At 40.7% G+C, this 15,382-nt stretch overlaps 2 protein-coding genes across 4 annotated transcripts in view; one reads left to right on the forward strand and one right to left on the reverse strand.

Annotated features, from left to right (window-relative positions):
* The window catches only part of LOC123513647, a 30,672-nt gene extending 26,108 nt beyond the window's left edge, over positions 1-4,564 (reverse strand). The window contains exon 1 of the mRNA XM_045270932.1: positions 4,546-4,564. The gene's annotated coding sequence lies outside the window, so the exon portion shown is untranslated. The remainder of the gene's footprint in view (positions 1-4,545) is intronic.
* LOC123513645 overlaps positions 1-14,871 on the forward strand; it is a 29,858-nt gene extending 14,987 nt beyond the window's left edge. The window contains exons 1-7 of one of the 3 annotated variants that reach the window (XM_045270928.1): positions 5,429-5,572; positions 8,004-8,088; positions 10,610-10,749; positions 12,825-12,955; positions 13,457-13,664; positions 13,884-14,035; positions 14,356-14,871. In XM_045270928.1, the coding sequence (XP_045126863.1) occupies positions 5,561-5,572; positions 8,004-8,088; positions 10,610-10,749; positions 12,825-12,955; positions 13,457-13,664; positions 13,884-14,035; positions 14,356-14,476 (849 nt within the window). In that variant the 5' untranslated portion in view covers positions 5,429-5,560 and the 3' untranslated portion in view covers positions 14,477-14,871. Of the gene's footprint in view, positions 1-5,428; positions 5,573-8,003; positions 8,089-10,609; positions 10,750-12,824; positions 12,956-13,456; positions 13,665-13,883; positions 14,036-14,355 lie in introns of those variants that run through there. The other 2 variants (XM_045270929.1, XM_045270930.1) reach the window with 2 other exon arrangements.
* The last annotated feature ends 511 nt before the right edge of the window (positions 14,872-15,382 follow it).

A 15,382-nucleotide genomic window follows, 5' to 3' on the forward strand; every position in this document is an offset into this window, starting at 1 on the left:
TCATCGATGCACCATTACAAAACTGATTTCTAAACTGAGACAAATTGAACATTTTAAGCGGCAGAGGAGAGCCTATGAAGAGACAAGTGATGTGCTGACTGAGGGAAGGGAATTGGAAACTGGGCGAGTAGAGGACTGATAGCGGAGTGAAGGGCGAGGAAGGAATGCCTGCAATGCAGACGGTTAAGATATTTGAGTTTTTGAAGGTTGCAAGGAGAGACCAGTGTTAGATAATTTACTTATTTACACAGCAATTATAGAGAAGGATGTGCATGAACAAGCTTCTCTGTGCTTCACCTCCACTATTTCAAAAACCTTATTTAAATTTACACGAATTTTTAAAGCTCTTTTTACGTTTCTAGAGGCTGAGCGACAAAATTTCTATATTATTAAATATTCTTTGGGCGGAGGGTTGGGGGGAGCGGGGAGGGAGTGACAAGGTTTCTACATTTTAACATTCGGAAACCCCGCTAATCATTTCCTTGCATGACCTAAAAAAAAAAAACCGTGGGAGAGACGAGCGTTTCTGAATACTGATCTCTAAGCCACATATTTATAAACACAAGCTCAGATCTCAGGAGCGTTTCTCGGGTAAATAATGTCAAAATGTTCGCTAGAGCCCTTAGTAACGTGTAACGTGAATGATTTTTGTGGCGAGAAACATGTGTGTGTGTGTGTGTGTGTGTGTGTGTGTGTGTGTGTGTGGTTGTTGTCCTCGACTCAACGATCGTCTCAGATGAAAAATAATAATAACAAACTCAACAAGGAAAAGTCTGGCGTAAAAAAATAGATAATTTCAGGAGAAATTACATCACGAACATTCAGAGAGAGAGAGAGAGAGAGAGAGAGAGAGAGTATTATCAAGTCAAGTACGTCTTTTCGCCTGCCATCTTAGATTCTGAAAGGTTAAACTGAAACTCCGGACATGCCTTCCGCTCCAATCAGCCCCGTCTCCTCTCACAGAGGCGTCCACAGGTCCACTGTCTACCAGTAGCAACCCCCTTCGTGGCTTGCCATACCTCACCATACTCTATCTCGCACTCACTATTCCTTCACAGTGAATTAACCAAACTTAACCTAACCTCTCCCGATTGCCTCCTTGTGATGCACCAGGCAAGCCACGATGGGTGATGACACGATGAGATGTCAGTGGAAGTATATAAAGTTATCGCCATGACTTCAGAGTAACATCAGTGTGTGTAAGCATTTTTATTTTGTTTCGTGAGTTTTCATATTTTTCATGTGTAGTTGTTTCATAGCATTACATCTCATCACTTGTGACTATATATATGTATTATATTGTATCAATCGATCTAGTCATCTATATGTTTATTCATCTAAATCTTTCCATCGGTGTATGAAGGGATAATGCAGTGTCAGTGTTAAGATGTTAGTTGAGGGAGCTGGTATTGTGTGTACGTATACATGTTATATTATAGCTAGTCCTCTGTCATCATAAGTAGTGTTTAATATTTTTTTGCATGTGCATGAAAACGTTTAGCGTACTTAAGTGTCAGTATTTAATGCTACATAAAGCCTCGTCTCGATGTAATTTTATTTGGGTGTTTGCTGACCCTATAACTTCAGGGCATCACGAGTCTCCACTCACGGCATGAGAGAGGGCGCGAGATTCAGACGTGCACAGGGAGATGATAAGGTAAACATTACATTCTTTGTTGTATTAACCTATCGTCATAGTGCCAAATTGATTGTATGTGTAGTTTATAACTAGTGTAATGTACTGAAAGTGTTTGTACAGTACATACCAGTGAATAATGGTACTTATAAGAACATACAGAAACTTTGTTCTAAACAGTTTTTACGGTCAAGCCTACTGAAATAAACTGCCAGAGGAAATACTGCTTTCCGGGGGCCTTTCCCTCGACCTTACACCGATGGCTTTGGTCAGTAAAAACACGTAATCCATAAGTCAACAGAGATCCTGCCATCGCCTACAGGAAGCTTATGGTACACACTTCTGCAACTCACGCATTGACAACCACTAACATCCATCACTACCCTTCCCATCCTACAGTCTACACCCAGTGACACCCTCCACTCTCCTCAATAGTCCACACAGCTCTCCACATCCTCGCATCCTTGAACACGGGCACTTTTTTCTTTTTATTTCATTAGTGTCATTTTTTTTTACACTGCTATGCTTTCTTCCCTACTTGATCTCTCTCTCTCTCTCTCTCTCTCTCTGTGTGTGTGTGTGTGTGTGTGTGTGTGTGTGTGTGTGTGTGTGTGTGTGTGTGTGTGTGTGAGGTATAACTAAACATAAACACACACACACACACACTAACAACACAAAGTCAATCAGTGAAGTGGTTTTTACGCCCGAAAACACTTACAATTCTCGGTCTCTCTCCTCCTCCTCCTCCTCTTTCTCCTTCTCCTCCTCCTCCTCCTCCTCCTCCTCCTCCTCCTCCTCCTCCTCCTCCTCCTCCTCCTCCTCCTCCTCCTCCTCCTCCTCCTCCTCCTCCTCCTCCTCCTCCTCCTATTCTCCCTTCCCCTTCGGCGTCGTGGCAGATTAAGTCGTCAGTAGCAGTGAAGCTAAACTAACTACTTCCCATCTATATTTGTTTCTCCCCTTCCTCCCTCTTTCCCTCCCTTCCTATCGCCCTTCCATCACCATAGCGAAGGAGGGAGAGGAGGGAAAGGAGGAAGAGGAGGGAGAGAAGCGAGTCATGATTTATTAGAGGGAAGTTCTCTCTCTTTTCAGAGGTGTAACCCGTGTTTATATCAGAGAGAGAGAGAGAGAGAGAGAGAGAGAGAGAGAGGGCTACGTTTCGATGTGGCTAACGTTTCTCTCTCTCTCTTAGGGTGATGACAGTGCTACAAATCAACTGTGACCAATAGATTAAGATAATGTATTGCTTAATCCGTGGGAACTCTCTCTCTCTCTCTCTCTCTCTCTCTCTCTCTCTCTCTCTCTCTCTCTCTCTCTCCCCCCTCATGAACTGTCGCTGTGGGAACAAAACACGATTGGCTATTAATATCAGAGATTAATCACCACCACCACCACCACCACCACTATCGCTATAACATCACCACCATCACATACTCCTCCTCTTCCTCTTCCTACTCCTTATACCTCCTCTTCTCTCTAGTCTCAAATTCTTCCTCCTTCTTGTCTCGCCTCTTCTTCACTTTCCTCTTTGCTGCCTGTGGTCCTCCTCCCCCTCCTCCTCCTCCTCCACCTCCTCTCATTCGTCTCATCATATTACTCAGTTCCCCTCTCCCCTCTCTCTCTCTCTCTCTCTCTCTCTCTCTCTCTCTCTCTCTCTCTCTCTCTCTCTCTGACAAACACCCTCGTTATGACCAAAAAATTTCATGTTTTTTTTTCTTCCTTTGTGTCCTCCTGTGTTGGCGTGGTATTGATATAGCTGCAGCGGGAAGGCAGCTTTAAGGGAACACCGCATCTCTCGCCCCTGCTTGCCACCACCACCACCATCACCACCACCACTGTTTCCCTCACCTCTAACCACGATTACTAATACCGTCAACACCGCAGTACCACCATCAGACAACACTGCATAACATATCGAAACAAGGTATAGTGAGAATGACATCACCACTACCACCACCACCGCCACTACTACCATCACCAGTGCCATCACCACTATTTCCCACACGGTGAAAAGTGAAAGTACGTGATATTTGTTTGAGTTTTGTCATGCACAACTGGCTTTGTACTCACCTTAAAACTTGTATCTCTTTCTCTTTCTTTATCTTCTAGCTGCTCTCACTGTCTCTCTTCAATGGTTGTGTTTTCTTTAGCTTTCTCTCTCTCTCTCTCTCTCTCTCTCTCTCTCTCTCTCTCTCTCTCTCTCTCTCTCTCTCTGGTTGTGATGTAGCGCTGAGGTGACAGTGAGGAGACAGACAAGCACCACCACAGCTCTCCACATTACCACCACTTTTCCATTTCTGTTGACTAGCTAGCTGCGCACTCGAGTTTATATGCGTGCCTTGGAGCGAGAAGCACTCACACACAAAGGTTAATAGGAAAATTCCATAGCATGAGGGAAGTGTTAGTTGGTGAGGACTAATAAGGACACATAGAGCTCTGCGTTAGTTGGTGAGGACTAAGGACACATAGAGCTCTGCGTTAGTTGGTGAGGACTAAGGACACATAGACACGATATTAAAGGTTTCAATGGTACAGTCTCATATTAACCCATTCAGTACTGGGACACATTTTTACCTTGAGATTTATGTACGATTAGACCATTTCATTTACATTAGGAAGGGTGTATGGAGGCCAGAAGATTAATGGCCAGAGTCTTCACTATTTTAATTCCCAACATAAGTTTCTGAAGCTGTATAAAATCACCAAATAGTAAGCAGAGTGAACAGGGAAACGCGTCATGCATGGTGCCGAAGGACTTAACACATCCCTCTCTCAACTTTGTCTACTTAACAAACAAACATTCCAGCCATCAGTTATGACGTCAAAAAAATACCAGTGAAATTCAAGTGAAATTCAAAAGGAAAACCACAAAGAAAACTAGATAGGAAGAATACACAAACACATCAACAAACCGGTCTGCCGCCACCACCACCACCATCACCACTACCACTATCTCTCTCTCTCTCTCTCTCTCTCTCTCTCTCTCTGTGTGTGTGTGTGTGTGTGTGTGTGTGTGTGTGTGTGTGTGTGTTCCTTGTCTTCATGGATGCCACATGAGAGAGGGAGGGAGGGAGGGAGACTAATTTTCTCTCTCTCTCTCTCTCTCTCTCTCTCTCTCTCTCTCTCTCTCTCTCTCTGTGTGTGTGTGTGTGTGTGTGTGTGTGTGTGTGTTCCTTGTCTTCATGGATGCCACATGAGAGAGGGAGGGAGGAGGAGACTAATTTCTCTCTCTCTCTCTCTCTCTCTCTCTCTCTCTCTCTCTCTCTCTCTCTCTCCAACGCTTCCCATTTTCCCATTTTTATACTCTTGATCAGATTACAAGGGGGAGAAGAGGAGGAGGAAGAGGAAGAAGAAGAGGAAGAGGCGGAGGAGAAGAGGAGAAAATTCTATCGTCAGCCTTATAGAAAATAAATTAAATATATTACAACAACAACAACAACAACAACAACAACAAGAGTAACAATAACAACAGAGATCACAACAACGTGCAACAAGTAAATGGCACAAATAATAATGATTTAAGAGACGTGTGGAGATAACAAATGAAGGAATGAGAGAGAGAGAGAGAGAGAGAGAGAGAGAGAGAGAGAGAGAGAGAGAGAGAGAGAGAGAAGAATACATCATACACACAGGCTCTCTCTCTCTCTCTCTCTCTCTCTCTCTCTCTCTCTCTCTCTCTCTCTCTCTCTCTCTCTCTCTCTCTCACTGTGACACTCACACACACACACACACACACACACACACACACTTGTGGTTCATGAGATATACGTAATTCGTTTTACGTGTGTGTGTGTGTGTGTGTGTGTGTGTGTGTGTGTGTGTGTGTGTGTGACTAGGTGAGCCCTGCCTTGATTAGTGAGTCAGTAAGTCAGGTGCGCAAACCAAGAGCAGTTCTTCCAGTCACCTTTCCTACTCTTGCTACAGACGATGCCCTTACACGTGAGTCATGCACCCATCATACCGACCTCTAACGCTACTACTACTACTACTACTACTGACAATACTTTCGTTATTATATACATTAGCATCACATTCATTACCATTAATAACTATAATTGTTCACTTTATTCTTTTCTTATCTTGGACATTAATGTTTATTGATATTATTATAAGAGAGAGAGAGAGAGAGAGAGAGAGAGAGAGAGAGAGAGAGAGAGAGAGAGAGAGAGAGAGTCAAAGTCTACAATAATGAAACCGCGTGGATTTTAGAACACCAACATAGTAACTTTTGTACCCGTACGTCATACCAATATAATCCCTACAAACCCAAAATAAAGAAGAAAACCTTTTTACTATTTTTTTTACTAATGCTAATTTTCAAGAGTACCAGCGATAGTAATACAAAGAACAATAATAACTTTTCTTTTTGTTATTAGAAGGCATTTGCAAGGCTTCTCAGTGGTTCCAACAATGACGCCAGGTATCGTAGCACGCGAGTCTTCTGAAGGCCGAATGTTGGCTGAATAAATATTGGTTTTCACGTCCCCATAAAAAGAAAGCTGATAGGATAAAATTTGGCGAGCATGAAGGTAAAGGAAATTATTCACCTCTTGCACTCTAAAAATGATCTACCTAGCACAACAAGGCGCACCATTTTATCATTTAACTATTTATCTTCTTTTCTTTCTTTTCTTTTCTTTTTTTATCTGGCCAAGGACAACAGAAACAAGCAAAAAGGCCCACTTAGTCGCAAGTTCCCGAGCAGATCCGAGAGAGTTAGCCAAATGAAAGGGATAAATATCTTGAAACCTCCTCCTTCAGTGAGTTCAGGCCATAGAAGATGGAAATACAGAAGCGGGCAGGGAGCTGAAGCACTGCACTCTATAATCTATATTATCAGTTCTAAAAGTAACGTTGTAGCATTTCTAAACAACTGCCGCCATTAACAACACGCTCTTAAAAAATAAATTATAACAAGTAAATGAAAATAAATAATCCTATGAGTGACTTTTTTTTTTTTCTTTTTTATCTTCCCCAAAGCATATCACACTCTTTAGTGATCTCTAAAGGAACTGGTATATAAGTCGGCCTCTTTTTTATATATATTTTTTGTTGCCCTTGGCCAGTTTCCCTTCTTAACCCCTTCAGTACTGGGACACATTTTTAGCTTGAGATTTGTGTACGATTAGGCCATTCTATTGACATTAGGAAGGGTCTATGGAGGTCAGAAGATTAGTGGTCACAGCCTTCACTATTTTAATCCCCACTTGAGTTTCTGAAACTAGAAAATCACCAAATAAGTCACCAAAATGAATATAGAAACGTGTCATGGTACTGAAGAGGTTGAGATAGAAAATAAATAAATAAATAAGTAATAACGATGAAATAAATAGATAAACACAAATGAACAAATAAATAAAAAGAAACACGTTAGCTTTGTGAGCATTTCGTTAATGTTCCACAGAATCAAGTGGCACCAGATACATCAAGCTTTCCAAGTCTTTTGATGCAATATTCTCATTACGTATAGTTACAGTTACAGGCATGTCAAACTGCAGCACATCCACTTTATGGACACCCTCTGTAATTAATTTGGATATTTGAGTGTTTAAGTGTGTGTGTGTGTGTGTGTAATAATAATAATAATAATAATAATAACGTACGGTTTATTAGGAATTGCAGAACATACATACTGAAAATATACATAGTGGGGGTTGGGGGGCTTATGATTAGTATCTTAGCCTAGTGGTGTGTGTGTGTGTGTGTGTGTGTGTGTGTGTGTGTGTGTGTGTGTGTGTGTGTGTGTGCGCGCAGATGTTTGAGGTGGTGCTACATAAACAGGTGTGGCCATTGAGAAAGTGATTAATTACAGGTGAGGATTGAGGGAACACCTTGACGGAGCCGCAGGTGTTGAGGAAAGTGTACATTACACCACTGAACCATTTGAGTTAATAGAGCCCACTTCTACATTTAACATGAAATCAATTCCTTTACTATTTACATTTTTAAAGAAATGAGTCCCTGGCCATTCAAAATTCATCTCAAATTGTAAAGGCTCTTGACATTGCTAATAACTTCTAGAAGAAGGGAAGAAGATAAGAGGACAAAGTGAATAATGACTGCTTTAGATAGGAGAGAACATTCCCTCCATGACAGAAAAAAGTATACATTCAAAATATACTAAAATTACTTGACTACTACTACTACTACTACTACTACTACTACTACTACTACTACTACTACTACTGCTGCTGCTGCTGCTGCTGCTGCTGCTGCTGCTGCTGCTACTACTACTACTATTATTACTACTACTATTGCTATTATTATTATTATTATTATCATTATTATTATTATTATTATTATTATCATTATTATTATTACTATTTCTATTACTACTACTACTACTACTACTACTACTACTACTACACAGACTACAATGATGGTGATGGTGATGGTGATGGTGGGGTCTGTTTCTGCGTGGCCCTTGGCACCCCAGGACAAGGATGGAAGGACAGGTGAGACAGAGTGACCCAGCAGTCGTGTGTTGCAGGATGTGATGTGCCCGACCATTCACTTAACCCCTTCAGTACTAGGACGCATTTTCACCACGAGTTTTGGGTGTTATTGACATTAGGAAGGATCAATGGAGGTCAGAAGATTAATGGCCAGAGTCTTTTAATCCCTATATCTAAGTTTCTGAAGCTGTATTAAATCACCAAATAGTAAGCGAAGTGAATATGGAAACACGTCATGGTACTGAAAGGGTTAAGGAAACAATTCCGGTAAATGTCCACAATAAATACAAACTTTTTCCTGATCAGTTTTGATGCGCTTTGAAATAAGTTGCCATTACTTTCCATCGCAAATCAATAACTTTTTTTTTTTATACCATACTTATTTATACTTGTCATTTTCCTTCCTCTTCTCCACTGCCTTCACCCATAAGCAAGGTGTGTGTGTGTGTGTGTGTGTGTGTGTGTGTGTGTGTGTGTGTGTGTGTGTGTGTGTGTGTGTGTGTGTGTGTGTGTGTGTGTATTTACCTAGTTGTAGTTTTGCAGGGCCTGGGCTTTACGCTCGTGTGGCCCCGTCTCCATATCTACACTTATCCAATCTTTCTTTAAAACTATGCACACTCGTTGCTGACACCTCTTCTTCACTAAAACTGTTTCACGTCTCAACACATCTTTGTGGGAAACTATATTTCTTAACATCTCTCAGACATCTTCCTTTTCTCAGCTTTTTACTATGCGATCTTGTGCTTCTAATGTCATATTCCTCTCTCAGGATCAGTTTCTCATTATCCATTTGGTCCATCCCGTTGATCAATTTATAAATTTGTATCAGATCCCCTCTCTTCCTTCTCTGTTCTAGGGTTGGTAGATCCATAGCCTTTAGTCTCTCCTCATATGTCATCCGTTCAAATTCTGGAACCATTCTTATAGCCATTTTTTGTAGTCTCTCCAACTTCCTTATGCGTTTCTTTTTATGAGGGGTCCACACTACTCCTGCATATTCCAATCTGGGTCATATTATAGTATTTATCAATTTCTTCATCATTTCTTTGTCCATGTAGTGAAATGCTACTCCAATATTCCTTAGCAAATTATATGTTTCTCTAAAAATTCTATCAATATGGCTTACTGGTTGATTGTTTTCTTCCATCGTCACTCCTAAGTCCTTTTCCTTTTTACTTTCTCCAGTTCTACTCCATCTCCCATCTTATAGATTCCCACAGGTCGTCTTTCACTCTTTCCCATTTCCATGACATGGCTTTTGTCCACATTGAATTCCATTTCCCACTTTTTACTCCATTCCCAGATCTTATTTAGGTCTTCTTGCAGTATTTCACAATCCTCTTTTGCTTTATAACTCTGCACAGTTTCGTATCATCCGCAAACAGATTTATGTAGCTGTTCACTCCTTCTGGCATGTTATAATGTATAAATGAGAAAAACTATTGGTGCCAATACTGATCCCTGCGGCACTCCGCTTTCTACTGCTCTCCACTTGGACTTCATATCTTTAACTACTGTCCTTATTTCTCTCCCCGTCAAATGATTTTCCATCCATCTCAATGTGCTTCCTTTTAAGCCACCCTTCTCCTCTAACTTCCATAGTAATCTTGCATGTGGCACTTTGTCAAACGCCTTTTTTAAATCCAAATAAATACAGTCAACCCATCCTCTCTCTCTTGTACTCTATCAACTATTCTAGAATAGAAACTCAGTAAATTAGTTACACACGGTTGTCTTTTCTAAAACCAAATTGGCTATTTGATATTAATTTGTTGTCTTCAAGGAACTCGATCCATTGTTTCTTTATTATTCTTTCACACATCTTGCATATTACACTAGTTAGTGATACCGGTCTGTAATTTAAAGGTTCTTCTTTCCTTCCGTTTTTATGTATGGGAACCACCTCAGCTCTTTTCCATTCTACTGGCACTGTTCCATTTTCTATTGAGCATTTTATGATGTATATAGGACTTGCTAGTTCTTCCCTACATTCTTTCAGTATTCTGCCTGAGACTTCATCCGGTCCCATTGCCTTCTCTTCATCCAGTTCCTTCATTAACTCTTTTATTTCAAGCACGGTCGTCTGCTGGTCATCCAAACCAGCAGACGACCGTGGTGAATTACACACACAGAATGGGATCTTATCAAGAAGGGACAACGAGACCAATTAAGATACTACTAAAATCACAAGCAGCAACAGAAGAAATATTATATAGAACAACTAAACTCAGAGAAACAGAAGGTTGCAAGGATATATATATAAAGAAAATAGAAATGAGGAAGAAAGGAAGAGATACAACGAACTGGCGGCAGCAGTAAGGGAAAAAATAATGAAAGGTCAAAAGAGGAGAAAAAGGCATGTGTGTGTGTGTGTGTGTGTGTGTGTGTGTGTGTGTGTGTGTGTGTGTGTGTGTGTGTGTGTGTGTGTGTGTGTGTGTGTGTGTGTGTGTGTGTGTGTGTGTGTGTGACTACATTCCTGGCAGCACCCTTGAAAACAAAAACAACTTATCTCGCCTTTCAGCATCTGAGGTTGTCTATCTGAACGAGTGTGGCGTCTCCGTGATGAAGACCATGGAGCCCACAGAGTCTCTCCAAGTTCTCATCAACGCCTCCGCTTCACTGTCGGCAGAATGCCAGATTTCACTCCGCGTGTCAGTGTCGGTGTGTACAGTACAGTGGTGGGCCGGTGGGCTGCTTCTCACACTGGGGAGCTTCTTGTCTTATCTATCTTTTCTTATTTAACTTGTCTATATCTATGTTGGCTTATTTATCTTGTCTTATTCATCTCTTCTTCCGTATTCTGTTAAGTAATTTGTCATTACCACTAATGCTATTACTGGTTAGTAGTCTCGTCGTTCAACAGTTTGTGTCAGAAGAGGGGGTAATGTCCTCTTCATGAGACCAAGAGAGATATTCTATACTATAAACACACACACACACACATAACATAAATAATAGGATAACAAAGGGCCACCAGGGCCCATCTAGGTTATCCTGTATCAGTCGCACAGCGACCTCGTCATCAGTACTTAAAGATACACTTACAAGTACACAATACATTATATACTAATTCTAAATATTTGGCCCATTAACAAGGCTAAGTCCTGCAGCGAAATCCTCTACACTTTGTGGTCCCCATACATGGGGATCATGTCTTATTTAACTATAGTAAATTTCTTATAAAAACTATCATGCAGTGCTATACATAATTATAAATCTAATAAATTTAAGTGCTTATCTAATCTGTTTTTAAACATTGTCAAACTAGTGCTATTTACAACCGTCTCTAGCAATGCATTCCAGAAGTCTACCACCCTATGACTAAAGAAATATTTTCTTATATCTAACCTGCAGCCTTGCTTTCTAATCTTCCTGCCATGATTTCTAGTCCTATTTCCCTCCTCTAAGGTAAAGAAAGATCTCACATCTATGTAGTTTGTATCTGAGAACATTTTAAATAACTCTATCATATCCCTCTTATACATCTCCTCTCAAATGAAAACATGTTTAATTCCTTTAATCTATCTCTATACTCCAGGCGCTTTAATGCTGGTATCATCCTAGTTGCTCTTCTCTGAACTGCTTCTAACATGTTGATATCCTGCCTATAGTGGGGTGACCAGGCCTGTATGCAATACTCTAAATGGGGCCTAACATAGGAATTATATAAGCTACGCACCACTTCCTTACTTTTATAACTAACATTTCTATTTATAAAACCCAGGATCCTATTTGCCCTATTTCTTGCTTCTAAACATTGCTTTGAAAATTTCATAGTCCTGTCTATCACTACTCCTAAATCCTTTCCTTCCTCTACTGCCTCTAGCCAACATCCCTCCATCTCATAGTTAAAGTTTGTGTTGTCTTTACCTAAATGCATAACCTGACACTTTTAGAATTAAACTCCATCTGCCACCTGTCTGCCCATGCTATCAGCCTGTCCAGGTCTCGTTGTATTCTGTAATTGTCCTTTTCACCCTGTACTGCACATGCTATCTTAGTATCATCTGCAAACTTTGATACTTTGCTACTAATTCCTATATCTAAATCGTTAATGTACACCAAGAAAAGAAGAGGTCCTAGCACTGATCCTTGGGGTACCCACTAACCACTTCCTTCCACTCAGACATTGCCCCATTTAATACTACTCTCTGTTTCCTATCAGAAAGCCATTCACTAATCCAATCAACTAACCTACCCCCTATCCCATGTAGTCTCAATTTGTACACTAGCCTCCTATGCGGTACCTTATCAAACGCCTTGCTAAAATCTAGATATATAACATCTATGCTATTTCCATCATCTAACTCCTTGGTAATATATTCTAAGATATCGAGCAAATTTGTAAGACAGGACCTCCCTGATCTAAAGCCATGTTGGGTATCTCTAATTAATCTATTCTCATTTAAATGCTCCCAAATACTACCCTTAATGATTCTCTCTAGTATCTTACATACTATATTAGTTAAACTAGTCAGACAATTATCTTAGGGGATTTTAATCTTATAGTCTCCTCGCTCTACCAAAATACTTTTAACTCACAAACACTGATTCTAACCACTATTTCACTCTAATCTAACACTTGCAGTACACACTTTCACTTCACTAACACTCAATAGCACCACACACGGACACCAAGCACAAACACCACTCGCTAACTATAAAAACCACAAAATTATTACAACAACAACAATAATGATGATAATGATAACAATAACAACATGCTATCTTCACAGGACATAGGCCTTGCCAAATATGGTATTCTTGCATTTGGTGATCTGCGGGTGAGCAACGACGACTGCCTCTCTTCCTCGCTCCTGCTGCATGACAATGATGACGCCACGGACCAAGCTGCAGTCTCCGAAACGTATGTCACAGTGCTCTCTCTCTCTCTCTCTCTCTCGTCAGCACCATTATTCACCATCATTTAGGAGACAACACTGAAATACAAACGTTGGCTGCTGACGGTTAGATTGCGTTGGATCAGGTTTAGATGAATTTATCTCATTATAGTTTCACTGTTAATCCCTCCTTTGTGTAGATCATGATTCTATAATGAAAAAAAGTAAGAAAAAAAAAAAAAAGACATTTGCCCAGAAGTAACCATTGTCTGGAATGATTATAGCGTAAGATGGCTCTCTCTAGCTTAACTCCTTCAGTATTGGAACGCATTTTTACCATGAGTTCAGGATACAATTAGACAATTTTATTTAATGAGGAATGTTTTATGGAAGTCAAAAGATTAATGGCCACAGTCTTCACTATTTTAATCCCACATAAGTTTCTAAAGCTGTATAAAATCCCCAAGTAGTAAGCTGAATGAATATGAAATCGTGTCCTGGTACTGAAGGAGTTAAACACCATCCAGGTTCTGCAGCAGCGGATCCTTTGAGTTCCGGACAATGGAGGACGTGCTCTTGGTCACCTTCACTCACAGGGAGGGCAGCGAGGCGAGGGAGGGCGCGCTCATCACCATATTACCAGAGGTGGTGTGTGGTGGGGTCATCACCAGCGACACCACCATCGCCATTAATCACCACTTCAAAGCTCCATACGTGTGCAACTGGGAACTTATGGTAATGTTGTTGTTGTTGTTGTTGTTGTTGTTGGTGGTGGTGGTGGTGGTGGTGGTGATATTACTATTGCCATTTTTGTTACTCTTATATTTACTGTCATTAGTGTTGTTGTTATTATTTTTATTATCATGATGACTTTAATTATCGCTATTACGTGATCTCTCTCTCTCTCTCTCTCTCTCTCTCTCTCTCTCTCTCTCTCTCTCTCTCTCAACACAGCCAGCCGAGGGACAGAGCAGCAGATTGACCTTCGAAGAGTTTAATCTCTCAGTTCGCAAGAGGCAGAGATGTACCACTGAGTGTCTCGTCTTAATCCCGGGGAACCACATGACGCACTTCTGTGGCATGGAACTTCTCAGGAAAATACAATAGTGAGTAATGTGTGTGTGTGGGCGGTGAGGGAGAGGGCGTATTGAGGATACTGGAAGAGGAAAAGACTGAAAATGAGAAGCAGCTCAGTTCCATTAAAGGGAAAATGTCAAGTTACACACACGCACACACACACAGTGTGATGTGGTCTCAGTCCTACCCGAAGATCGGTCTATGAGTTCTGAGCTCGCTCCGTAATAGGGAAGATAGGCTGGGTGACGAGCAAGAAACCGTGAATACAATACTAACAACGTCCCCCCCCAACACCCCACACACAGACCATTAACACCACTTTTCTTTACTTTCCCGCCATCGCCGCCAGTCTGTCAGGGAAGCAGCTGATGTCTCTTCGTGTGACTCGAGATGTCTCTCAATTCAAATGCAAGGTTGAATTCGTCCCCGAGACAAAGAATAGAAACCATCTTCCCCGCGGCGTCAACTAGCTAACCTTCACCCAACTACAAGCTACTACCACCACCACCACCACCATTACTACTACTATTACTACTACTACTACTGCTGCTGCTGCACAACATTGATGGTGATGGTTTGGTACAGCTAAGAGTACATCATGACTAAGAATTCATTATTAGGTATTGTTGAGTCATACGTATTCGTTTCTGAACTCAGGAACTCATTAAAATTAATAGCATCTCTGTGTTTTCTTCTTTCTTATTCTTCTACAGTAGAGTATGTTAATTTCTTAAGAATAAATAATTGGCTTGATTTATTTTGGGCGCCGTACCAAAGTGATCACGTGGCGCTGCAATCCTCATGGTGGTGTTATATTGTGTAATGAAGCGTATAACCTCGTGGAAAATAAATCACGCACCTTGAACTTTTATTTTACATTATCCAATCTTCTTATTTCTTCCCAGAAAGTTGTAAAATAAATTAAGAAAAATGTATATTGTATTATATTTCATTTTTTTCTCATGTTCTCTCTCTCTCTCTCTCTCTCTCTCTCTCATGATATAACCTGACTGAATCCTTCCAAGTAAGTTTCGTTATATTCTGGATAATGCTGTAAAATTTCATCAAGATCAGAGAATGTAGTAATGAATGATCGAGTTGACACAAGGACTTCGAATAGGGGCAGATGGCAAGCGTCTCTATACAGCTCCCTCCCATACAAAAGTGAAGCCAGCTGCCAGTGGGCGAATCTTATCCATCGAGATTATGGACGAAGCTTACGATCGACAGATACATCCAAAACATTGCCTCTCCCTGTTAAGCAAAGGGAATTTGTCACTTGTGAATTTTGGTAAAACCTTGTAAACTTGTGAATTTTTTTGAGAAATTCGGAAATCTTGTGAATTTTGCTAATTTCCACAGTACAAATCAGACAG

Source organism: Portunus trituberculatus, chromosome 36 (assembly GCF_017591435.1).
Source record: "Portunus trituberculatus isolate SZX2019 chromosome 36, ASM1759143v1, whole genome shotgun sequence".
NCBI classification, from domain to species: Eukaryota; Metazoa; Arthropoda; class Malacostraca; order Decapoda; family Portunidae; genus Portunus; species Portunus trituberculatus.